This window comes from Letharia lupina (genome assembly GCF_014066315.1).
Source record: "Letharia lupina isolate WasteWater1 chromosome Unknown contig_3, whole genome shotgun sequence".
Lineage (NCBI taxonomy): Eukaryota > Fungi > Ascomycota > Lecanoromycetes > Lecanorales > Parmeliaceae > Letharia > Letharia lupina.
The window spans coordinates 26881-50835 of NW_023502972.1; the positions used below are offsets into that span (position 1 = coordinate 26881).

The 23955-nt window shown below is 47.6% G+C and overlaps 5 protein-coding genes across 5 annotated transcripts; 3 read left to right on the forward strand and 2 right to left on the reverse strand.

Annotated features, from left to right (window-relative positions):
• Positions 1–1334: 1334 nt before the first annotated feature.
• Positions 1335–2267, forward strand: HO133_006937 (uncharacterized protein; the record flags this gene model as incomplete). Its single annotated transcript, XM_037297833.1, has 1 exon — positions 1335–2267. The coding sequence occupies one exon, from the start codon at positions 1335–1337 to the stop codon at positions 2265–2267; it is 933 nt and encodes a 310-aa protein (XP_037156468.1).
• Positions 2268–5683: 3416 nt separating this feature from the next.
• Positions 5684–6588, reverse strand: HO133_006938 (uncharacterized protein; the record flags this gene model as incomplete). The annotated part of the gene is made up of 5 exons (XM_037297834.1): positions 5684–6008; positions 6062–6138; positions 6196–6284; positions 6337–6373; positions 6427–6588. 5 exons carry the CDS (start codon positions 6586–6588, stop codon positions 5684–5686), a joined length of 690 nt encoding a protein of 229 aa, XP_037156469.1.
• Positions 6589–9177: 2589 nt separating this feature from the next.
• Positions 9178–9878, forward strand: HO133_006939 (uncharacterized protein; the record flags this gene model as incomplete). Its single annotated transcript, XM_037297835.1, has 2 exons — positions 9178–9247; positions 9304–9878. The coding sequence occupies 2 exons, from the start codon at positions 9178–9180 to the stop codon at positions 9876–9878; spliced, it is 645 nt and encodes a 214-aa protein (XP_037156470.1).
• A 932-nt stretch (positions 9879–10810) lies between these two features.
• HO133_006940 (uncharacterized protein) lies at positions 10811–11302 on the forward strand (the record flags this gene model as incomplete). The annotated part of the gene is made up of 2 exons (XM_037297836.1): positions 10811–10829; positions 11046–11302. The coding sequence occupies 2 exons, from the start codon at positions 10811–10813 to the stop codon at positions 11300–11302; spliced, it is 276 nt and encodes a 91-aa protein (XP_037156471.1).
• Positions 11303–14178: 2876 nt separating this feature from the next.
• On the reverse strand, positions 14179–15534 carry HO133_006941 (uncharacterized protein; the record flags this gene model as incomplete). Its single annotated transcript, XM_037297837.1, has 2 exons — positions 14179–15181; positions 15236–15534. 2 exons carry the CDS (start codon positions 15532–15534, stop codon positions 14179–14181), a joined length of 1302 nt encoding a protein of 433 aa, XP_037156472.1.
• Positions 15535–23955: the final 8421 nt, after the last annotated feature.

Below are 23955 nucleotides of genomic sequence, written 5' to 3' on the forward strand. Positions count from 1 at the left end.
AGATATTTCCTCTTTTCTATGGTCGAATGACCCAGGTCGCGAATTTTCTCCTTTGCGATTTTTATCATAAATGGCAAATTACCGAATCATACCTCAAGTAATAGCAAATTACTAAATCATACCCCTAGGGGTATGATTCGATAAGGATTCATAGTTTCGGGGTATGAATTAGTAATTAGCCCCTTACAGATTCATACCCCTCACTAAAAGATAGAGTATGAAAATGTAAGTTACCATTCCTTGGGGTACGAAAATGTTAAGATATCATCAATTTATACATGCAGCTATCCCGATATCTATATACGAGAACCTTATTATATAGTAGGAAAGAGTGAAAATAGGCTGAGAGGTTAATTCGTAACATTTTGATTAATAGGGGTCACTTACAGGCTACCTTACCCCAACCCGCCCCGAAACCTTACGCTAAACCCCCACCCCTACTCGACGCTGACGCCCTCAGCGAGAAAATAAATTTCGAAAGTAGGCCCTTAGGTAGTAATTCTAGGCCTCTTTGGTAACTTACAAAATTATACCCCTTACATTTTCATACCTCATTGGGGTATGAATTTGTAAGGATCTCATAGATTGGGGTATGAATTTGTAATTTGCGCCTCGTTCGCCATTTCCTGTCTCTGTTCTTTCTCTGCTCAGAGTAAGACTGTCGCCATCAAGCTGACAATGCGTCCGGAACGCTCCCTGTGCGCAAGATCTGAATCACGCCCCGCCCGAAGGATTCGGTGGACAATCCGTTATCGAGCCTAATATACTCGTGGATCCTTCAAGCCGATTTCATGCACTCCTAGAAGACTATGTGCTTTCAACAGGCGTCTAAGTCCCACCGCTAGAGAGCTTCCTTTCGAAAGTAGAGTGAAGCCTAACATTAGCGCTGTCCAGTCGATGATTGAGACTTGCCTTCGGGGATATGGTGATTACCTTGGACTTGGCATTTTAGCTGGAAAGGTGTCAGTCCGGATTTAAAGTCTTGGCACAACTGCTTTGTAAGGTTAGCGTGCTTAGAAATTCATTTCAGAAGCAACGCTCGGGGTTAAGATGTTGGCATTCTCGCCTGATTCAGTAAACGGCATGGAAGTTAAGGCCGAGCAGACCGAGCATCTGCCCCTTTGTCAAGTATATAAGAAGCGCCCTCGGATCCAATTATTCAGATTCAAGCAGCGAGCACCAGACAACTCGAACCTTCATCTTGATCATCGCTTGCGAGACTGCTCGAAACAAGCACAATCCATCTGACTCCTTACATTTACCAAAAATCATAAACCCCATCATTATCAACATTTACATCACCTTCCTTCACCACAGACCCCAATCACTGCCACATGGCCAAGCTCCTCACTGTCTTCGGTGCCACGGGCCAGCAGGGCGGCTCAGTCGTCGACTATGTCATCAACGACCCGGAACTTTCCAAGCAGTACAAAGTCCGTGGCATTACTCGGGACCTCACCAAGCCCGCCGCCCAAGCTCTGCGACAAAAGGGTGTCGAAGTCGTCAAGGCTGATGCTGACGACAAAGATTCCCTCAAGCAAGCAATGGAAGGCGCCCACACAGTCTTTGGCGTCACGGCCACCATCTACGACGAGAAGTTGAAGGAGAGAGAACTTGCTCAGGGGAAGGCCATGGCAGACGCAGCCGTTGCTGCCGGCGTGCAGTACTTCATCTTCAGCACCCTGTCGAACGCGGGCAAGATGTCGGGCGGCAAGCTCCAGAAAGTGGACCATTTTGACGTGAAGGCGGAGATCGAAGACTACATTCGCGCGCGGCCGATGAAGAGCGCATTTTTCGCACCGGGAAGCTTCATGCAGAACTTTGGTCATCTCATGGCACCGCGTCCAGCCGGCGACGGCACTTACGCCATTGCGCACTTCGTGAAACCCGAGACGCAGCTTCCGCTCATCGACACTGTCGACGACACTGGCAAATACGTTGGCGCGATCCTCGCCGAGCCCGACAAGTACGAGGGCAAGGTCTTGTCTGCGGCTACCAGACTTTACTCATACAGCGAGATTGTAGAAACGATGAGTAAAGCTTCTGGCAAGACGGTTCAGTACAAACAGCTACCCCAGAGCGTCTGGAGCGGCTTCTTGCCGCCTGATACGAAGGACTATTTGGTTGATATGTTTTTGTGGATTCAAGACTATGGGTACTATGGTCCCAAGACTGAGGAGCTCGTTGACGAGACAGCCAAGCAAGCGCGTGGCAAGCTGACTACATTGGAGGAATACCTCGTCAGGTGTCCTCTCCATCTGCAGTGATGGGTGTACCATTGTGAGAAGTAAAGACAGCGTCAGCAAGCTCACTTGACGGCGAGATCTCTGAGCTCCGAATGATACGGGGCTAAAGGCGGTGGAAAGCAGTAGTCTCAATAGAAAATCAGAATGAGGCGGCTCTCACCCTAGCATATGCTTTTTTGTTCCATGATTAGTCTTAAATGTGAAGTACACAATTATGCTTTCCGCGCGATCTTCCATGAGAACTGATTCGTTGTGTTTGGCGCTACAGACCTTGCAGCAGCGCCGTACCTTCACCTCTTTCACTAACGATACTCCATCTTTCGTGCTTTGAGGCGACTTGTTGGGCATTTCGTAAGTGCAAAGGTGAGGCGTGGCCCAGCCTTGCCTGATATTTCATCCTGGGTGTATGCAACTCATACCAAACACTCCTAGGACCTATGTTCCCAGCGATCTCCTTACTGGATTTCTCCCCTAAAAAGATAGTCCGAACAAAATGTCCTGCGCCGCTCGCACGATCTTTTCCCGAGCAGCAGAAGCTGCTGTGGCAGACAACTCGGCGACATAAACATACCTTGGTCTCTCGCCGCAGCATCTAGCCTCTGCTCTAACAGATCAGTTGCAGAGTAGATCTGTCAACGCTGTAAATGGTCCTGCAGTCGACGCATACTGATCGAACCTCAAGTATAGATGCGGGCGCCCATTCATCCCCAGTCTCGAAGATAGGTTGAAACGAATAACATGCAGCGAGGATAGGTTGCATCAAAGCTGTTATTTGACTTTGGTAGTGTTTCATATCATTGGACGAATGGAGAAGATCTTCATTTCTTTCTTCAAGCGCTGTGCGGGTTACGGCTGGTACAGGACAGAGTCTATCAGGAAAGCTAAAGGAGTGCAGCGGTGAGAGGGCGCAGTAGCATTACAGCCTTGCGTGCGTCATGTGGCGTGCATGGACAATCGCTTTTCCAGCTTCGTCATGAACACCGAAGAGATTCTACTCTTCATTAGTGCGTAAGGTGATACCGCCGTAACAGGTCCTCAAAGGGTCATTTTGCTAGACGTGGTATACTTCGCATTCGTAAAGGGCAATGCTTTCTACCCTAAAACCCCTTACCTGAGGACTCGACTTGAGCCAAATGAAAGCCGTCGATCAGGCAAGATTTGAGCGGCATTGAGCTGGACCCCATTTTAGATTGATGAACCCTTTGCCTGGATTCGAGCTGGAAAATTTTTCAGCAGTGGGGGAGTAATAGAGTCTTAGACTTCGAAACCAAAGAAGCCTTCGCTAACATTATTCCTGTTCAATTCCTGCCCCGTAAGCCCCAAGCGAAACGCCTCGACTTTTCCCACAATTCCCGTTTCCTCGGGTACAGCCTCCAGAAACGCGAACAGCGCCATCTCCGACAGTACCGTCAAAGCTTCCTCCACGCAAACAGATCCTCCGATTCGTAATCGAATTTAAACTGCACGTTCATAAAAGCGACTTAGCTTAGTGAAGCGTCGAGATCATTGACGGAAACATAGATGTTATTCCCAGCCATACAGGCTGTCCATGGAGTTAGTCTCGCAGGCCGAATTCTCTCCACAGCCGGCTTTCTTTTCGAGAGTACGCTCACCAACAATGCAACCGGATTACCTTCTATATTCGTGACATTTTGTGCCGGGTGCAGAGGTTTGAAGACCGTTAGCGATGAGGGCAATCGTGGCGGTTGCCTGATGGGCGGATGTATAGATGTTGTTTTGGATTTCAAAAAAGAGTCCGCCAGTTTCAACGGCGTCTCCCCTACTGGTTGTCAGTGCTGTGGTGAGAACAATTGTTTAATTTTGAGTGAAGAATACGATAGTCGATCCCAGGGCTCACTGTCGTGTTAGAGTAGCATTGAGACCCACGTGTGGAGGCTTTATCGCAAAGAGGCGTCATTGCTTTGGAGCTGCTATAACAGTGCTGCTAGGACCCACGCAAACAGTGTCTGGAACCTCACCAGCGTTTTTCAAAGTTGAACTGGCACAGGCAATGAAACTGCTGTAAATGTCAGTCGTAGTGTACTGATACTTTACGATGGTTGACGCTGACGTAGGTGCGCGTATGATTTAAGTGATTGTGGTGTATTCGGAGGGCTGACACGCGATGCCTGTGTTGCTACCGGTAGATGACATCATTGGGAAGGTCTCTATTACCCCTGTTAAGTCACAAGCACCTACCCCATTGAGGCTTGGTCTAAATGATAACGGGGCCGAGGGTCAGAAGTTACACTTGGACTTTCCGATGACGTGGTGGCACCACCGTACCAGGTTTGTAAATAGTATTGTATATGCGGCATGCGAGGAAAGAAGAGCGTACTCGTCATCCTCCCAGTCATCGTTTCCATCCCAATCATACGCCTGTGCAGAATATTCAAGTCAGCATTGACCGTTGGACAAATTGAGCTGGGTTACATCTTATGTAAATCTAGCAAACAAGGTGTTCCCCAGAAAGTATGTTTATGAGGTGTGCATTAGCTCTGTAGGTAATGGAGAGCAGCATGAATTCCCATATTTCTGCGTATCTGAGATTCCCTCAACTCACAAAAACCTCGTCGCGCATCCTCAAATGCATCAAGCCTGCCAAGGTGCGAATTATCATACTTTGTAGCCCATCCCACAAGGGTATCGCGGCTATCAAACCATCTCGTCCCCTCTCGTGCCTCTCCGAGTCTTGCGCCTACTGTTTACTAAAATCGGAAAGTCGGGCAAGTCATCGAACGTTTCTGCATCATACACCGTAACAGTACCTTTCGCCAGTGTCTCAGCAGCGGTACTAGCGATTTCATTAGTATCTTAGATGTCCTGCTAGAAGCTTTGGAGGATTTTACAAGTTGCTGTCTAATTTGATGATCCGGGAGCATTCTTGGTAAAGTCCTTTCGTAGATGGTTTGGAGGAGGCTTCATCGGCTTTTTCATTCGTCTCGGTTGACTTGCGCAAACCTAGGTCAGAGGTGGAGATAAGGCTGCGAATATTGCGGACAATTCTCTCTACTGAGATGTCTCGAAAGATTGGGCGCATTGTGGGGAGGCAAGCACCAACTACCCCAAGAGAGGATTCAACCATCGGCCAGTAGAGTGTCGGAGTCAAGATATCTACTCTTGTTAGCGAGAAGCCGAACCAATGACCTTATCGTTTTCATACAAGTTACGTCATTATTTTGAGATTGCGTCTCTATGGGACGCAAGTCGATTAGCCTGGTATTTGCAGTCTCGCTAGGGAACGAGATAGCAACATACCAGCAACAACGTCATAAAAGACGACGAGCTTCGCGACGGAGGCAGCAACAACACTTAGGTTGTCAGTAAGTTGTTTCGTTCCTAGCACGGCATCGCTTACAGTGTGCCCAACAGAAAGATGCTACAGACTGCAACTTTTCGGGACGTCGGCATCTGAAGCCTCAAGACCTGGCAAACCATTAGCGATTAGAAGAAGGGAGGACCGGGATGAGCGTACGCATGGAATAGGTAAGCAGAGAATCATTACTGTTGAGCTTGTTAGAATTCTGCCTGGCTCTAGCAGCAGTTGGACGGTTACCATCAGTGATCACATCGGACCACGCCTGCGCCAGGAACATCTCATTGGTATTGATACAAGAGTCCACAGCTGCTCCCCAACCAGTCCAGTTGACTGAGATTGGAAAACATTGGAGTAGGTTGGTAAAGAAGAAAGCTACAGTCCAGACAGTGACGAGAACAAACATAGTTCGAATTGCGTATAGCACGCGACCATTGGTGAAGATCCTAAAAAGGGTGCTTCAGCACTGTCAGACTGGCACTAGAGGGGAAAGTCTCACCGCCTGTAGAAGAAAAGCACAGCTAATTTTGTGAAGCCGAAGGTCAACGTCTGCGTCAATTGCGAAGCATAGGCAATCTACCTCCCTTTGAGACACTCTCTCTTTCCAAGATTGGGGACAGATCATCGCCGCACCTGCTGGAAGATCTGAGTGCGTCGGGTGAATATAGGCATGCCCTGTGCGTCTATCCTTGTATGCCTTCCTAGATCTCCAAATGCGGCTCCTGGACATGACAAATCAGCAATTTCCTAAAAGAAATCAGACGAACCTCTTACCAATGAACATGCAAAGTCCTGTACCGAGCGTGAAAATCTATCGACGCGTCCTCAGTGTCTGGCTTCCAGTAACTAGCGGAAGGAAGGGACGTGACAAACCAGCGCTAGTACTATCATATAATCATCCATCTCTATCCTGACACTCTTTAAGAGGCGTCTGGCATAGAAGCGCAAGATAGCAGCTACAATGGCCAGGACTGACAATACTGCCGCGAGGGCGTACATCTTGCCAGGTGTCTCCAAAATGGCCATGGTGAGGTGCTGAGGCGATGTGATACCCTGAACAATGGCATCGACCAACGCTCAACAGTCTAGCTAGCAAAGAGAGCGGGTTTCAGGTCTTTCAAAGAAGAGACAAATAGAGACTCAACAGTACGCTGTACTTTAACGTCGATTTTGCTCGAGAATTCTGTCGAATTGGATGGAATCATTTTTATACACGAAGCACTTGCACTGTACACTATTCCCCCTGCTTGATACAGCTACTATCAACTCTCATCTCACATTGTGCCATGCTCGGCCATGCCCCTTCCGTTAACAAGTTAGACTCGATAGCTTCAAGCAAGTTGAGAGGCGCAGTGAAATTAAACAAACAATCCGTTAGCCAGAGTCATTAAAGCTGAACCTTAACGCTAAATTCCCAAAGACGTCTCCCCAGGCTCGGTGCTTTTGAAGAGAAGTGCTGACTCGGGTATTGGCTTTGCTTTGCCTCACTTGAGCTTCGCCTCTCCTTCCTCCACTCCACTTTTTAGCCAACCACACAGCGTGCTAGTACCCCTGTTGAGCGAACGAGATATATTGCTCTCGTTCATTGCTTCTGGTATAACAGAGTATGGCATCAATGATGGAAGACGGAGGAAGCAACTGACTGAAAAACTTGAAGGATTTGCCGCTAACCTAGGATGAGCTTATCAGATTAAATTGAACCAATCAGACGTTTGCGCCAAGAGATCATGCCACTGTGGCCTTGACGGCGAAACAAGATATTAGTGGATTCTGTGCCCCCACTTCCTCGTCACTACAACACCCTTTATCAAGGAAGACGCCTTGTATTCTCCAAGGTCACCCTCTTTCATTTCGATATGACTTGTCGATCAGGAAATTATACTCCTGCGCCTCCATCATTTTGACCATCGACTTCATCAGCGACTGTAGTGCTCGAACTACATATCAATCCAGTTGGCGCATGACCAAGACTCATGTCAAGACTCAATATCTTTGTTGGATCAAATGACCAACGTCTCACAGCCGTGAATGCTCGATGGTTACACCCTCAGTAGTCAAAAAAAAATCATAGTCAGATTTAAATCAGACTATATAATCTGATTTAAATCTGATTATGATTTTTAATTTTCGTAATCATAAAAATCATGATTATGATTTTTTGATTTAATAAATCAGATTTAGTCTGATTATTTAGATAGAATATTTAAAAACTTTATTTTTATAGAGATTTTAAAAAAATTAGAGAAAATTCTTAAAAAAATATTATGTTTATAAACTTAAAATTCTATTCTAAATTATATAGCTATATTATATTATATTATATTTATTTAAAGATAGTAATAAGTTATTTTTAAAGCTAACTATACGTTTCTCTCTTTAAAAATACTACTTAAGAATTTAACTTAGAAAAAAATTAAAAAAATTAAAGAAGCTATACTTTTAAGAAGTATAAATTATATAATCTAATACTATATATAGCTTAAATCTTAGATAAAAATAAATAATTCGAAAATTAGTTAAAAATATATAGAAAGAAAGAAAAAATAAGAAAATTAAAGCTCTTATATAGGCTTCGTAATAAATATTAATATTATATTCTACTAAAAATAGAACTTTAAATATATTAATTATTTTTATAAAATTTAGCTTTAAAACGTATTTTCTATTAAGATTTTTATATCTATACTCGAGTTACTATTAACTTTCTAAGTTTTCTAAAAATAGAAAATCTTCTTCTCTTACTTATAATTATAAATATTAATAAATTATATAATATTATACTTTTAAAATACTTAAAAGGCTATATACTAATAGATTTTTTAAGATTTTTTTTCTAAAACTAGAATATTAGACGATTTTCTAAGGGGTTTCTAAAAATAGTAATATTAAATCATTAAATCAGATTTAGTCTGATTTAATAGTCATAATCATAATCAGATTATGATTATCGAGTCAAAAATCATAATCAGATTATGATTTTTAAGAAAAAAAATCTGATTTAATGATTTTTACTACTGAGGTTACACCGACGCTTGTGGAAGACTCAGACAAAGGACGTAAAATGATCCATGCAACAAAGGACCGGACAACAGAGTGCTAGTATCATCAGCTTCTCAAATGCCGAGATTATAAGAAGACGAATTAAGCCTTTCAGCCCCAGACCCTTCCACTATTCTCCAGCTTTCAAATTTCTGAATCTCAAGAATCAATTGGTTGACCATGACCGCAGCAGCCGCCGTGCTGCCAGCGCTGCCGCAAAGTTGGGGGCCAGACCGGTTCCGTCAGCCTCAACAAGATGGAAATCTTGGACTATCAGATACACTATGATTTGCAGGTTGTGGCAATGATGTTGGTTGAAACATACCAGTTACAAGGCTACTGCACGGCGATTACTTATACATTGTGACAAATGGGTTGGTGGGGCTTCGCAACAGTGCTGCTTTCGGCACTATTGTGGCCACAGCCACGGCTTAATCTCTTCACATACATTATAACAAGGCTATGGTTAAAGACTCCAAAATCTGGTCTTTTTCAACATCCATTCAACCTCAGCCTTGTGAGCCAATATTCTGTAGTCCTTAACACTTGTTCAACCTCAATTTTATTCAACACAACATGCATCTAGCCAGCATTCTCTTTACACTCCTGTTCGCTTCTTCGGTTTGCGCTCTCCCTCTTGGCCTTCGTGAGACACACATCACTAAAAAATTGCTCTGTCATCACTAACAAATATCGCGACAGGCAAATTGGTTCGCGCCTGGGACGACCGCGACCTCAACCTTCCTGTTGTCCATCTCGTCACTCCAGAACCCATTACCGAACCCTTAGATCTCTCCGACGGCTTGGGTTTCTCATGGGCCGACGAATGGCGGGGTGGTAAACGCAGCCTCGATGAAGGAAACGGCAACCCTAATCGCGACGCGCCGCGTAAGCGTGACCTCTTCGGTGGCATTGACCCCGGCTTGCTGGAGGCCCAGGACCCAACACCGTCCAAATCGGAGGGCATTTCGAAAGACTTAATCTTCCAAGACGCGCCGCAGCGTAAGCGTGATGAGACACTACAAGAAGCTCTCGACGACATCATCCAACCAGGCGAAGTCGTTGATGATCCCCCACCAGATCCGATTTCCCCAAGACCACGACAAGGCTGGATTTTTTCCAGTGCACCGGATAAGCGTTATGAAGCTTCCGAAGAGTTCTTACCCAAGGGATCAACAACGAAGAAATCATTGTTGTCTTTTAAGGATGCACCGATCAAACGGGACGGCGGCTTCTTGACCATGGTGAAGGACGCAATGAGATGTATTGTGCCATGAGAAATATGGAGTGCGTCCCAAAGATCAGATAGTGTGTCTGTGCATAGTTTCGTCGCTTCAACGCGATCTTGAGACAACGAGTATGTGTTTCCCAAACAGCCACGCCTACTTACTTCGAAAGATTGTCGCAGTCCTGTCTTGTTCTCTCCGCCCTCACCAAAGGGGCTTACTACGGTATCTCGTACGGCGCGCCCAATTCACCTTTACAAGATACAGCAATGATGACCGGCACGGTTCGGAGAGCAAGCAGAGACCACCATCGCAGCCAATCTAGAGATTCCTACTGTTACACCAGATCTTCTATCTTGCCAGGACTATTCATGCCTTGAAGATGCATATCATTGCGAAGATTCAACCTGATGCCATCTCCCCTGACCACGTGCCTGGATAGTCAAATGAAGTAAATAGCCACATCTGGAGCCTTGGTGGTCGCATGAGCCGCATGCCTGACTGACTTGAGCTTGTTCGACTGCATTCCAGGCCTAAGCTTTCGACGATTTTTGTTTGCTAAAACCTAGATAACGGGATACGAGGCACCCACTGAGCTCTTTTTCTTGGTCTTTAATGCCTCCTCCTCTTCCCATCCACCATACTCTCCACCCTACAATAAATATCATTGGTCACCACTCCGCCCTCCACTGGTCAAGTGTGTGCTTAGACGAGTAAGTTGGCTACCTCAACACTCTCATAATCTATGCGTAAACCCTTTTCCGTCCTCATCATTCTCTATCTCTCGTTCGCGGGCGTTGTTAAACACATTCTGTGGCGACAAACCAGCATTCTCGACACGATGCATACAATCACCAGTCAAATGCATTACAATCCCGCGTGCAGTGGGGAGCAGATTCTTCGAGAGCGCGAGGACAAGGCCACAGTAGAAGTGACCATCTGCGGGCCTTCCACCACTGGGTGTTGCCGTTTCGCTAGCCCTCATGTGGATCTTGGGGTTTGGTGAGCACAGCTGTCTACGAGGACCCGTGTGAATCTGTACGCCGTGTGTCCGAAGTCGAGACTAGATGACTTTACCGCAAAAAAGAGTGTCGTCAGGTCTTGAGACCTTGGCACGCTAAGCCCAATCCGGCGACAACCCAGGTAAGGTAAAGACCAGTTCAAATCAGCCTTTGAAAAACCCCGAAATGCGTCTTTCAAACCTTACTACTCTCCTAGTCCCAATCCTCCTCTCCTCCGTCCTCGCAGCTCCCACCCCTGTGAGACACGACAACGTCAATGGCAGGGCATTGGCGGCTCGATCTCTCGACACCGGCACCCATAACAAGGATTACAATCCTGGGCTTGAGGAGGCTACGATGTTAGCTGCAAAAACCCCCGGTTTGGCGGCTCCGGTTCAAGTGCGTACTAGGCAGGCGGGCGCCCCGGAGGCAGCTACGCAGGACCAAGACGCCTGCATCAGTCCTAGAGAATAGGATGTTGAGAATTTGGAAGCCTAGCGGGTAAGTGCGGTGGCCGCAGGGAAGGATCCCGAGATGGAGGTGTCTGATCGATGAGTGATCTCTTCAAGGGTCAGGAGGCAGGATGGAGGGGAATGCTGAATGCTATGGGTTAGCTCAATGGATCAGACGCTTTGGCATATCTCAGTGCTTCTTAAGACAGTCCAAGTCCCAAAATGCATGCATTTTTGTGGCTGAATCTTTTTTGTAAAATACGCATGATCACTGGCGATACACTAGGCATACACATTTCCGTCTGTGCCAGGTTCCAATGGCGCTCTCATAAACCCTAATTGACTCCCCATGGCAGCTGTCACCGCTGCGAAATAGCAGCTACAGCCCCCAGCTCTTCGATTCCTGCGCACAATGATTGGGGGCTCGTGAAACGTGGCCGTATCGGCATTGAACCCCAGACCGCGGTCCAGCAGAGGTCAAGAGTACAAGTTTCCATCCGAGACATGCTTACTTAAAAGCTAGGGGTCCAACATAGGCAGCCTCCAGACTCAGTGTTGATATTACAGCGCGCCTGAGAACTGGGAAAGCGCACACTGGCGTGGCACATTGATTTCCACGTCGCTCAGAGTCCCACTGCTCCCTTTTATTGGTCGGCAAGCCTCTGCAGACCTTGCCAAAACGTCGGACGTGGATGCAGCGTTCCTGCCGAAAATCTTAGCCAACCTCTGTCTGCTGTGACTCCAGGGTACTAGTACTCGCTGGGAAGTGTCGACTGAACGCGCTGATTTGCATCCACCGAGTTATCTAAAACACTTAATGGACGACTCGCGCGAAAACCGCCTTCTTGATGTGATGCTTCCCCTGAACCTTGCATGAAAATGATGCAATGCTACGCGGCATGCAAGGCCCACACAAGACCTTTCGCTAGTATCACTGGCGCAATATAATAGCCTTGAAATGACAGCGTTTCAAATGGAAATTTGAGCTGCAAAATTTTAGATCTTCTTGAAAAGAATGATTCCGAGACCAAAGATTCTCTTGTCGGTGTTCTCGTTGTTGAATTGCGATGAGTTGAAAGAAAGGCTTTCTTACCCCGCCAGTGAATGGGATCTTATCCGTCTTTTTGGAAGATCAAGTATGTTCCAAAGAATCAAAATCACTGGCACGGGATTCTTTCTTGACCAATACCAAAGGACACGTGCTCAAGGAACAGACCACAGGTGGGATGATTGGACGAATCATTAGCCAAGCCCGCCCCCCATTAACTAAAAGGCACCCACGAACATTTTGAGATGTGGATGTACCTGCGCGAATGAGCAGCACACCCTTTCTCCTTAGCATCCTGCCTGAAATTCTAAGGAGATCCCGGCCCCCATTCCCATGAACTTCTTCTCACGGCGCATCATGTCGTATGCGCCCAGGAGCAGTCCGGCGTAATTCCATCGCCACGCTCATGTACAGAGCGCCTTAGGGATAAATCTTGGTAGCAGTATCATCCTCATTCCGTCGTCTTTCAATAAATGTAACACTGCACGATGACGCAGCTTCTCCGTGCCGAGGCTTCTAAACACCGCCCCGAGCACTGATACGTATTCCATGTTCCATTCCATTTCATCCTATCTCAAGCACTCAAATTCCCAGCGCAACCTTCAGACGCATTCGAGCAGAAGACTCTCGACTCCCGCCCAAATGATCGCAACACTATGTTGAATGGATCCTGCACGTGCGTCGCAGGACACTAGTCGCACCCTGCTCTCTGCGACCCTTTCTATCAGGCACGCTGTAAACCTCTCTCGCGGAGGAGCGAAAGAGCCGAATTTGGACTTCGTGGAATAGGGGCTAGGGTTTCATATCGAACCATGTATCCCCCAGGGCCCTCTGAACAGACAAGAGAACACAAAAAGAAGATCTTGCATTCCCGTAATGAATTAAGAGACCTTCCGATTACGATATCATATACGAGGACCTTGAAACCAGCATCCTCGCCGCCTTATCTATTTTGCTCAGCCTCGCCAGCGCCTACTCCGGCGACAAGACCTACTACAAGACAGATTTCCTCCTCCCCAACACACATTCCCCCTCCTACCCGATTTCATACCTACCACGCCCAGGTCTCGGATCCTATGCCTACACACCTCGAGACAACAATTCGATCGTCGCCCTCTCCGTCTCAAGAGGAACAACCCGCCGAACCCCACTGACAACCCTCTCCGCGGCACCACGATCAGCAACTACAACGCGGCCACGGGCGGCACAACGCAAGCTACGATTGTCGATACGTGCCAGGGACGCAGGGACGAGGACGGTCATATGAGTCCAAACGTGTTCAAGGCCGTGGCTCCGAATGGGATGGGCGACGGGAGGACCGTGGCCGATCAGGGAGGGAGCGCGGTGGGCGGGAAAGAGTAGGGATTTGGGGGCGTGAAGGTGCGGTCATTAGTGTGGGGTAGGGGGCGGACGATCTTCAATGGCGTATGAAGGACGGCCCAATGCGCTGGACGTCTGGATACGTGTGCGTTGGCTTCGCCGGCGAAACTTTGTTTGAGGAACATGGAAAGGCAGCCTGATCGTTTTTCAACTCTGTATGGATGGTTGGAGGATAGAGTCTTCCATACTTGGATCGTAAGTAAAGTATTACACCCATGAATTCGAGATTGTTCGCTGCGGACCTTATCAATCTGAAAAATGGTTGCCTGGTGTTTTCTTTCTGACTCCCTATTACCACTTCCTTTCCTCTGGCAAAATACATTCCCCTCGTCCAGGCGCACCTCCCCGCAAGGTAACATTGAGGCTCAAAGCGCTCCAAGAAATTCCGTCATTCCAGTCGTCAAGGTACCTGAATTACGTTCCCGAAGCAAATCATACATCATCAAGACCAAAGAAACAGGCCTTCCTCTTCAACCGCCCCAATTCTTCTCCTTCGCGGCCTCCAAATCATCCACATTCAAAGCACCCACCCCCTCACTCATCAAAACATCCCAAACATGATCACGTCTCCCCACCGGCCAAGCCGGCGTATCCCAATACCTAGCCTTGAGGCCTCTCTCCTGGGCACCCTTGATCTGTCCCCTAATAGTCAGCACCTGCTGTGGCGTGAGGATGCCATGCCACAAGTTGCCCAACTCTTTCTGAAACGACACGGACGCGTAGTATGAGTTTTCGCGGGTGTATTTCTCGCTCATGAGAAGTTGATCGTATTTGTTTATGGATGTGGGATCGTCCCCCCAGAGCTCGTCCAGCGGAGCGTCGTAGAAGATGTCCCGGTATGTAGTGTTGGCGACGAGGAGGTTGAATGGGGTGTTGCCTGTGCCTACGACTGTGATCAGGCCGGGCACCACGGCTGAGCCGTTGAAGTGGGTCAGCCAGCCACGGGAGCGGAAAGGGTCAAGGTGCTCGAGCACGGCGAGGAAAGTTGAGGCGCCATCGGTTTTCATGTCGATCAAGAGGATGAGGGGAGTGTTCGGGCTGGTCTCGAAGACTCCGTTGAGGGCTGTTGTGCTGGACAATGTTCCGTTTGGAGTGGTGACTTGGTTGGGTGCGTTTTGGTTCGAAAGGATTGAGACTATAGGGTCGATGTAAAGCGATTCCAGTGTTCGTTCCTTGGTTAAGGATTTCTGGGAGTGGCCAACGAAGAGGTCATCGCCAAACAGCCAGACGTCGGCTTCGACGCTGGTGCAGCCTGCGGCTAGAGCATCGTAGAGCGGCACATGGCGCCAGTAGTCGTTGTGTGAGTGGCACGGGATAGGTTCGATATCACGGCTGAAGTCTGCAGGCAGTGTCTTTACAAGTTGTGTGGGGTAGTTGGATAATCCCCATGAGGCAATGGTCTTTTGGATATCACTCTGAGGGATAAGCCTCCGGAGGTGGATGATGTAGTATATTAATAAAGAAGCTAGGACACTGGCCATGAACATCAGCAGAGCGCCGTCCACGTCAGGTGCAAAGACCACTAACATGACTGCAACGGATGCTATGATTGCGAATAGCAGCAGTTTCGGTATTGGCCGCTGTTGCTTTCCCTTCCACCTCTGAAAGGCGGAGGTTGTCCTACTTGGTCGCGATCCCTTGGCTGCCGGCGGGACAACAGCTGTCAACCATCGCAATTTTGGGTGTGACTTTTTTACAAATCCTTCTTCGAGGTTGTCGACTGACGTTTCGCTCTCACTGGACACTGCTGAAACTCGATCTGGGCTATTTGCGCGCAATTTCCGAGGTTGCACAGATGGTAAGGATACGGGCCGGTTAATCGCCATTGCGAATTGAACGAAATTGATAGAAGACAATTAGAGAAAGGGTGTGAACGTGGGCCTTCTACCTGGAGGGATTCAAAGAAGAAGAAGGGCGAGGCGCAAAGGAGCTTGAAACCAGAATTCGGTCTAGTCAAGAGAGACGAGCGCATCAGGCATCCTTTGTTCACTGGAAAAAGAAAGACAAGTGACCGGTGCCTCCTTCGATACGAGGGGTCCGCCGTTTATGACACAAATCGCGGGCTACCCTTTTATGTAAAGCCCATCGCTAAGACATCATGAAACCTCTTCAGATGAGGCTGTCTCCATCCTTGCGCGGTCCTGCAAAACAATATGCGCAAAACATACAGTGGCGCAGTCACATCCAGAGGCGCGCAAATCGAGTACTGAACGTTTCAGCATGTAGTATTGAGAACATGATATTTTTTTGTAGTCATGTCTTTCGTTCTTTCGTTCGGTCACTGAGCTGGATGTGCGTTAATTTAAGTTTGGGCTATGTCGCAATATCAGCCACTCGGTGGAAAGCGAGGGGCCAGGCCATCGTTGTTGTAATGCAAAGGGCTGCCAGGCTCAATGGGGGAGAGTATAGTGATGATCATGGCAGACACCCTTTCTCTTAGTTCTAAGGAAGGAAGTATAGGGGCCGCTAGTGGGTGTGGGACGAATGGGCAGCAGTTCTTGCAGACTTGCGGTGAAGGCTGTAAGACAATGCCTCAAGCTGAGTCATCTGCGCAGCTCAACACGGAGGTATGGTAAGAGAGACTGTATGCTGTTTCGGCCGAAAATAAGTGAATGCAACATTCCCACAACGCTGGTTGACCACCCGTCTATTTCAAGCATTGCGGGCAGGATTCGGGGTTTTGTGCATATTCCGCCTCGCTGTGCCAGGCTTTCAACGGAGTGTTATTACTGCTGCCACTTGTTCACTTCAAGTTTGATGTAGCAGTCAGGCGCGTAACCGTTCAGGATGTTGTTTCGGATTGAGAGAAAGGATGAGCCAAGCCTCCACCGCCTTTACGGCATCCACTAGGCCTATACCAGACTAAGGACGGCTAATTTTCGGGATCGTGGTCTCGTATCACAGGCAAAGTATTCACGATTCCTAATGGGCGCTGGTCCAATGGTGGAGTTGTTTTCAGTTTCCTACCACAGAAAATACAATCGCTGTCTATTCAGTGGCTAGCGGTAGCTCATACATTCTTTCAAGCTTACAACAAGGCGAAGCGCCTCATAAGTGCCTCTTTCAAGGCCGACGACGTCGAGGCCGAAGCGCCAACTCGAGCTACAATTATCACCATTCAGGCCAAATAAACTTCAAAACAGACTGAGCAATGTTCATGAACTGAGTCACATTGAGAAAGCCACGAGTTGACAAAATTGAATCCCTAAATTCAACGAGATGATCGAGTAGAAGTTAGGCGCCATCATTTCTGACGCCTTAAGGGATTTTAAAGGTACACCTACTACATCATTGGAGGGATCCTATCAAACTCTATTGCTCACAGTAGCCGGTATTACTTATCCCGGGATCGGCATGGCCGCATTTGGTGCCATGAAAAGGATTTATATCACCATCGGCCTTTTCGTTTCCGAGGTCACGTGTAGCCCATGGACACCCGTGGAGGTTGACTGCTCAGCGATTTTTATCTCAGCCAGAAAAGCTGAGAAAAGCGAAACTCTGGAACATTCCAGTCTTTCTAGTTTTACGTCGATTTTGGGCCTCAATTCCGAACGATGTGTCAATATGACCGAAGATGCCCAGAAAGGGGGTAAGAAGCAAAAGATTTATTCATTGGTGCTGCTCCTTATCGGAATTTCAAGTGGTTGCACCATTCCAACGGTCAAGTTTCCTGAACACTGGCCTGCAGCATGATGGTTGAACAAAGCTAGAACATCTCGAAGCAGTATCTGGCTCTTCAAAGTCGCATTGCTCTCCGGCTCAGACTATAAACAAGAAATCCAACTCCAAAGGTTCGCGTTCACCAGACTAAAGTCACAATTGGATTAGGTGAGTACTTTATGGTGCCCAAAAACGCAACTTGAGGAGGCATAATCTTCCTGTCAAACTAGTGCTTTGATAGCGCGGCGATGACACTGGGGCAGAAGGTGCGCACATCATTGAATGTACCGACACCAGATTATTTCACCATCGGATCATGTAATACTAGACAGGCTTAGACAGCTCTATACAGGGAATTTGTGCAAAAGTGGAAGCACCAGAGCGCGGGGCAGCGGTGACTCAGGAGTCAAAACAAACACGCGTCTCAAAATTCATGTTCCTCTAAGACTTCCTACTCGTTTCCTACTATGGTGTCATGGTAGGTAGGTCGCACGTTCACCAAAACGAAGAAGACCCGGTATGGCGTCTCAAAAACGAAGAAGCCACACCATAGGAGCTTTCAAAGGTGCAAGCCGAGAGACTAGACTAGTCCTTGACGCAAATAGAGCCCGTTTCATGCCGTCGCCCTTCGAATCTGCTTTAAGTATGGAAAACTAGACACACAGACTGTTCCGAACCAGCTACCTCCGGTTTACCACAAGCGAACCACTACACAGCTCGGCAACAAAACGAGCCTCTATGACTTCGTGTAAGCCGAGAAAGTTGCAAAAGGTAGCCTTCTCGTCCCGAAAGCGCACCTGAACCCGGATCACACGTCTGGGATGGTTGGTGGCGAAGCCTCCATCCTGACCGACGGCAAGCTCGTGCATTCCTGGGACACGACACGGCTCATTTGGCGATACCACGCGCCCAGAAGACATCAGAGTCATCCCGGCCTGGCTCCGCATGGCTATAGCACTTCTGACAGAGTGGATGTTCTGGATTGGCACGTCCGGTCGAAGATAAACCCTCATTTTCAACAAACAAATCATGTCGCACGTCTATTAGACCCAGACATTCAACATTGATAAGACTAGAGAGAGGCTGGGTAATCATCCCGTGCCGGACTGGAAGGATGGCATAAAGCGCTCGGTGGAATGGGAGATTGAGATAAGGAAGAGCGATGGGAAGTCTGTGTAGACATAAGGGTCAAGAATTTCGACTTCCCGCGACCTTGTTTAATGAATCGAAGCCCTAGCCCGTGGGTGTACTTCGCATCTGTAGGAGATTGTACATGAGCACATAGGAACCATATATATTCATTCTGTTTTGTGCGTGTTTCGGCCGCATCAAGGAATGATCCCAGGCTTTCCTTCCCTCCGTCTTCTCGACCCAACTCCTACACAGCACCACCGCTGGAATCGGCAACGGCCTTTCGAGCTTCACCGTCAATTAGCAGTAGCGCAACCAGCAGCCCATTGCACAAACACCGGCATTCCCAGCGTCTCATCTAGCAACATAGCCATGAGACCTCCGTGTGCAAACTCCCTGCAAGACAACATTTCATTAGCGCATCGATATTGAGAGAGTCAATCATAGCCTAAGCAGTCCTTTCACATACTTAAGCCCGCCGCTTACGCCTTCGCCGAGCAGAAAAAGCATTCGGCACACCCCGAGGCCTTTCTGGCCTTCGCCACGCCGAGGGTCTTCGCTCCACCTGTCTGGAGGTAGGAAGCCACTGTAGAAGCATTGGGATGCTCGGATCGTAGCATCCGTCCATTGGGTTTGGGAGAAGAAAGTGCGACGATCAGTTTCCAGGTTGTTCGCTGCGAGATCGATTGCCGGTTGGGGTGAATGTTGGGTCGTCAAGAAGGGTTTGGTACCTTGAAATTTATTCGGAACATCAGTCCGTATTCGTTCCGTGGACGTAGAGATGGCTGATTGCCATGTTTACAGGGACGAATTTCGGACGAGGTGAGTGAGATGTTGGACTCTTTTATCAAGGCAGCTCGCAGTATAACTCTCCATACTCATCGAGAAGGGGTCATAAAGAGAATGAGATCCTTACCAGTGTAGTGGAGTAAAGTCGATGAGGTCTTCGGGGGGAATGATGGAAAAGTCGAATTTGGTGACATGCTTGGAGTCCATAATGCGCCAACGCAGCAGACGTTGGCTACGTGAGCGTCGAGAGTTCACAGGCGAAATAGGGAGATCATGGACTCGGTATGGGGGAGCCGGTTTCTCGCGGGTCAGCTCAGAAAATTGCAGCTAGTTCAAGAGAGTTAGCACGTCCAAGGACTGGCAAGCACTAGCGACCACCATTGCTCGTGTTTGATTGGCAGAACCAAAGCCATGAACATGGTCTGCGACTACTCGCTCTTTCGCTCAGCACAGTCTGGCTTTTGCCGGCACCCCGAGGATAGTATGCCACTGCCGAGTTGCCGGTCAAGGTATCTCAAACCTGCTTTGTGAATAAAGATTCGTAGGTGGTAAGGCACATAGGAATCAGCAGCGCCTTTGCGGACTTCATCCGTCATGTGGATTAATATAGCAGATGCTAGCAAGATTTGAATACTACAGCCATGGGCTTTAATAAACTGAGGTAGATGATAGAAGTAATTTTCTGGCTCTTGAATAAAAGTCGGTGTGCACCTGGAGGTTCGGCAGAAAGCCTGGGCCAATATTGTTGCCGAGTCCCAGGAAAACCCTCGGCGCTGAGGGTTCCAATGCGACGGTGGATTGCTCGGTAGCATTATCGACGTTGGAATCAAAGCGCACGTAATGAATAGAACCATGCGCGCGCTCAGTAGCGGTAGCCTTTTTCAGGCTTCCAAACCCTGCACAGTCGGTGTAAGCCCTTGCCTTCGCTGCAATAAGATGAACACAGATTACGGATCATAAGAAACAGAGATTGGAAAAGGCGGAGGTTCGTTATGGGATCTAGAAACAGAAACATGCGAGTAGCTTTGCAGGGATAAGTATAAACCGGATTGAGTGGGACTATAATATGACTTGCTGGTCAGTGTCCTTGATAACAAGCTGTTTGTCGCAGTCTCTACAGGCTTCAACGGTTGACGTAAGGAGTGAATCTAGCTCCTGGCCGTGCGGCGGTAGACTCGATAGCATTGATTGCCTTTAGACAACTTATAAGCAGCCTAATACAACAAAAAGCACAACATCATCTTCCACCTCCGACGACCTAATCGGAACAACATCACTGACTTTGCCACATCCCGTGTATGACTGCTGTAACTCAGCGTCATCCCGTGTTCATGCTCGGCGATGCGCTTAGGAATGCGACCACTGAATTGGTAGACGTATGCTTTTTAAATGCCAGTTGCAAGCGGGAGTCAAGAATAAGACAGGTGGTTGATAGAATACGGCGCTCTGTGGCGCTCTGTCAGAATCAATCAACTTCTTTCTGATGCCATTCGCCGATTTCTGTCTTTCCAGAAGTGTCATCTTGAAATCGTTTGAATTGGCAGTCTCATTGTACGTTATTGTCAGCGTCTTCGAGGTAAGACACCACGGCTTCGACGGTATTTTGAATTCCAGGTCCGCTTTGAGCATGCTGTGTACTCTAGAGACGCCCGAATCTCGAATCCACTAATTGCCCGTGATACCAAGATGGACAATCTTCAAAGCAGAGAGTTTGATGAGGACCGACTTGGCGAGAACGGTACCACCCAAAAGCCCACGTGTCGAGTCTCCAGTGACAGTGCATGTCGACATCTAAATGTAAGATTCTCGTCTCACGAGGCTGCACTGCATTGCGGAATTCCATGAATCTGATGGAAGCCAAGGAGTGCGTGAGGGACCATAAGGTGCTGCCCCAAAGCGCGGGGTTTACTTCGTTGTACGCCTGGCAGCAAACGCGTAGAAGATCCGGGTTCGTCCTATTGTTGTCGAGTCGTTCGAGATCTAGAGGCTTGCCAACGTTTCATCATGCATTGTGTAGGGGTTTTCCAGCCAGTATTCATGGCAGGCATAACAATCCGCGTCACCATTTCGGCAAAGCTGTATAACCCTTTGGAATGTGATGGGAATATTTGTTATTAGAAGAAGAATAGTGGCTGTGAAGCCTAATAAAAAGTATTTGGTTAGCCCTAACACAAGGCTGGGAGCATATTCCAACATATCCATTGGGGTGTCCTTGTCTGCAGGCATCATGTCGCAGTCCTCGCTTTCAAGTAAGTTGCATGCAGCCTCGTCGGAGATCTTTGTCTCGCAAATAGTGTGAGTAAATTTTGCTCTGAATGAGAGGACTGCCCTTGCATATCTTCACCTTTCCTCGTCCCATCCATGAATGAGTGCGAGTTTGAGGTGGCCTAGTCGGTCACCGAGAAGATGGTGACCTACCATTTTTTGCAATTCGGGCGGGAGATGCAGGAATGGTGTTTCTGTATCTTGTTTGAGACTGCATAGGTCAACATTCATTATGTAAGGAAGCTATCAAGTCTCCGACGACTTACATGGCTTTGGTCCGCTTTTTTTTCGTTGCGCAATTAGCAAACAGCCTGGGTTCTTTTTCATTTGCTTTCTCTTTTCCTCTCGAACATCATGAACGGGTAATGATCAATATCGTTTACACATGGAATGAGGGAAGGATAGGCTTGGACAGAAGATGCTGTTTGCATGGAGGTCTTACTGGTCCTTGTAGGGCGAGTCATTCACAATAGATGAATTCCATAGTGAGGAAGAACTTAGATAGCTACACAATTCAAGCCATATACTATACTTCCCAGTTGCCCTTATTTTGACACTCTTACAAATTCTATCATATGTACGTACGACGCGACGCGTAGTGCCAAGAGCCCACGGCAGGGGTTCAAAAACGGGTTACAGCTCGGCAGGAGTGAGTAGATCGCCCGTATAAGTATAGGGTTCCCCCCTGGGCCCCGTTCCCCCCTCTAAAGTATCGATATCGTTTTCGACGGGCTCACAGCTCGGCAGAGGTGAAAAAAAGTTCGATAGGGAAGTAGATGCTAAGTATATGTACCTCGTTCGGAGTAAAAGGAATACACTTAGCATATGCCAGCACCTTATCGGGGGGTGAAGAAAATTAAATTCAGTCCAGCGATGTTAAGCCCGCGCGGGGTAAGTCACCCATAAATTTGAAATTTTCTCTTTCATCTCTGTCGCAAATTTTCACTCTCACTTATATCTGATATACGCTGTGATATCTAATATAACAAGTTCTTCTCTTCGCGCTATAGTCTTATTACGGCTTAGAAGGATATACGTCTATCTTAATAGTATTATTAACTTAGCTAAAAAAGCTTGATCCCGAGGGTATCTACGCTTGATAGCCAGATATCCCTATTTGGATCTAAATATGGCCTTCGCAGGGCCTTCGCAGGGCCCCCGTAGGGGCTGCTGCTAATAGGTATTAATTTTATATAGAGATTAGGGTATATGTATAGTATATGCCTATATCCCCCTTTAAAGTGCTAATATTATTTTGAACCCGACTCGGAGTAAAGTTTATAGCGGAAAGTAGATTACGGAGATTAAGGTATATGTATAGTATATATCTATATCCCCCTCTAAAGTGCCAATATTATTTTGGACCCGGCCCGAGTTTATCCGGGGTGAAACGGATACGTTCAGTATATGCGATGAGTTCATTCGGGGTGAAGCGAGCATATGCCGAAGCTTCACCCCTGCCGAACTTTTTTCACCCCTGCCGAGCTGTAACCCGGTTTTCGACTCGGCACCCATCTTTCGGGTTGAACGGATACGTTTAGCATATACTATAAGTCTATCCGGGTACGCGGGTGCCAGAAATATCCGCACACCTACAAATTGAAAAGTCGATTATAATTTCACAACCAAGGACCCTAGCTGAAGGTTCTTACGATATAATTTAAAGATCTTATCAGTATAAATAGATCGCTTCGTAAAAGTTTATCCTCGAAGAGAATAATCGTCGAGTTATCTTAGCTGACAAGATGGAGAGACTTCTTGGCGTATACGGATATTTCTGGCACCCGCGTGCCGGGTTACAGCTCGGTAGGGGTGAAAAAAAGTTCGGCAGGGGTGAACATTCGGCATAGAATATGCTCGCTTCACCCCCGCCGAACTTTTTTTCACCCTGCCCAACTGTAACCCGGGCTCGGGGCGATCACACCAACCCTCGAACAACTGTTTGGTCACCATCCACAGATGATGTTGAGCAGCCACAAACATATGCGCATATCGCTGAACAACTTGACAGGTGTAAGAAGCTTACTAGCAGTTGTAGACAGCTGTCGAACCGTAACTATCGTCGTTCGGTGGTGTTGCTCTCAGGGCTGAAGTCGGCAATGAAAGGTAAAAACCAGCGACTCAAAATGCAGGCTAGACAGTACAAGTGATAAAGAAGAAATTTCTGATACTCGCTACACTCACCTTATTATTCTCTGCGAATCCCTTATACCCAACTTAGCTTGATGTGGACAATGCCAAGATCTAAATGTCGGAAATTCGTCCTCGCATACTCGCAATCTCCTGCCATCCATCTCAATTCTAGAATGATCAATTCCAAGAGCAGCTGCAATCGATTACACCTTCGACATCGGCAATGATTCACGAGTTGCCGCCTATCATGGAAATACCACCTGTTACTT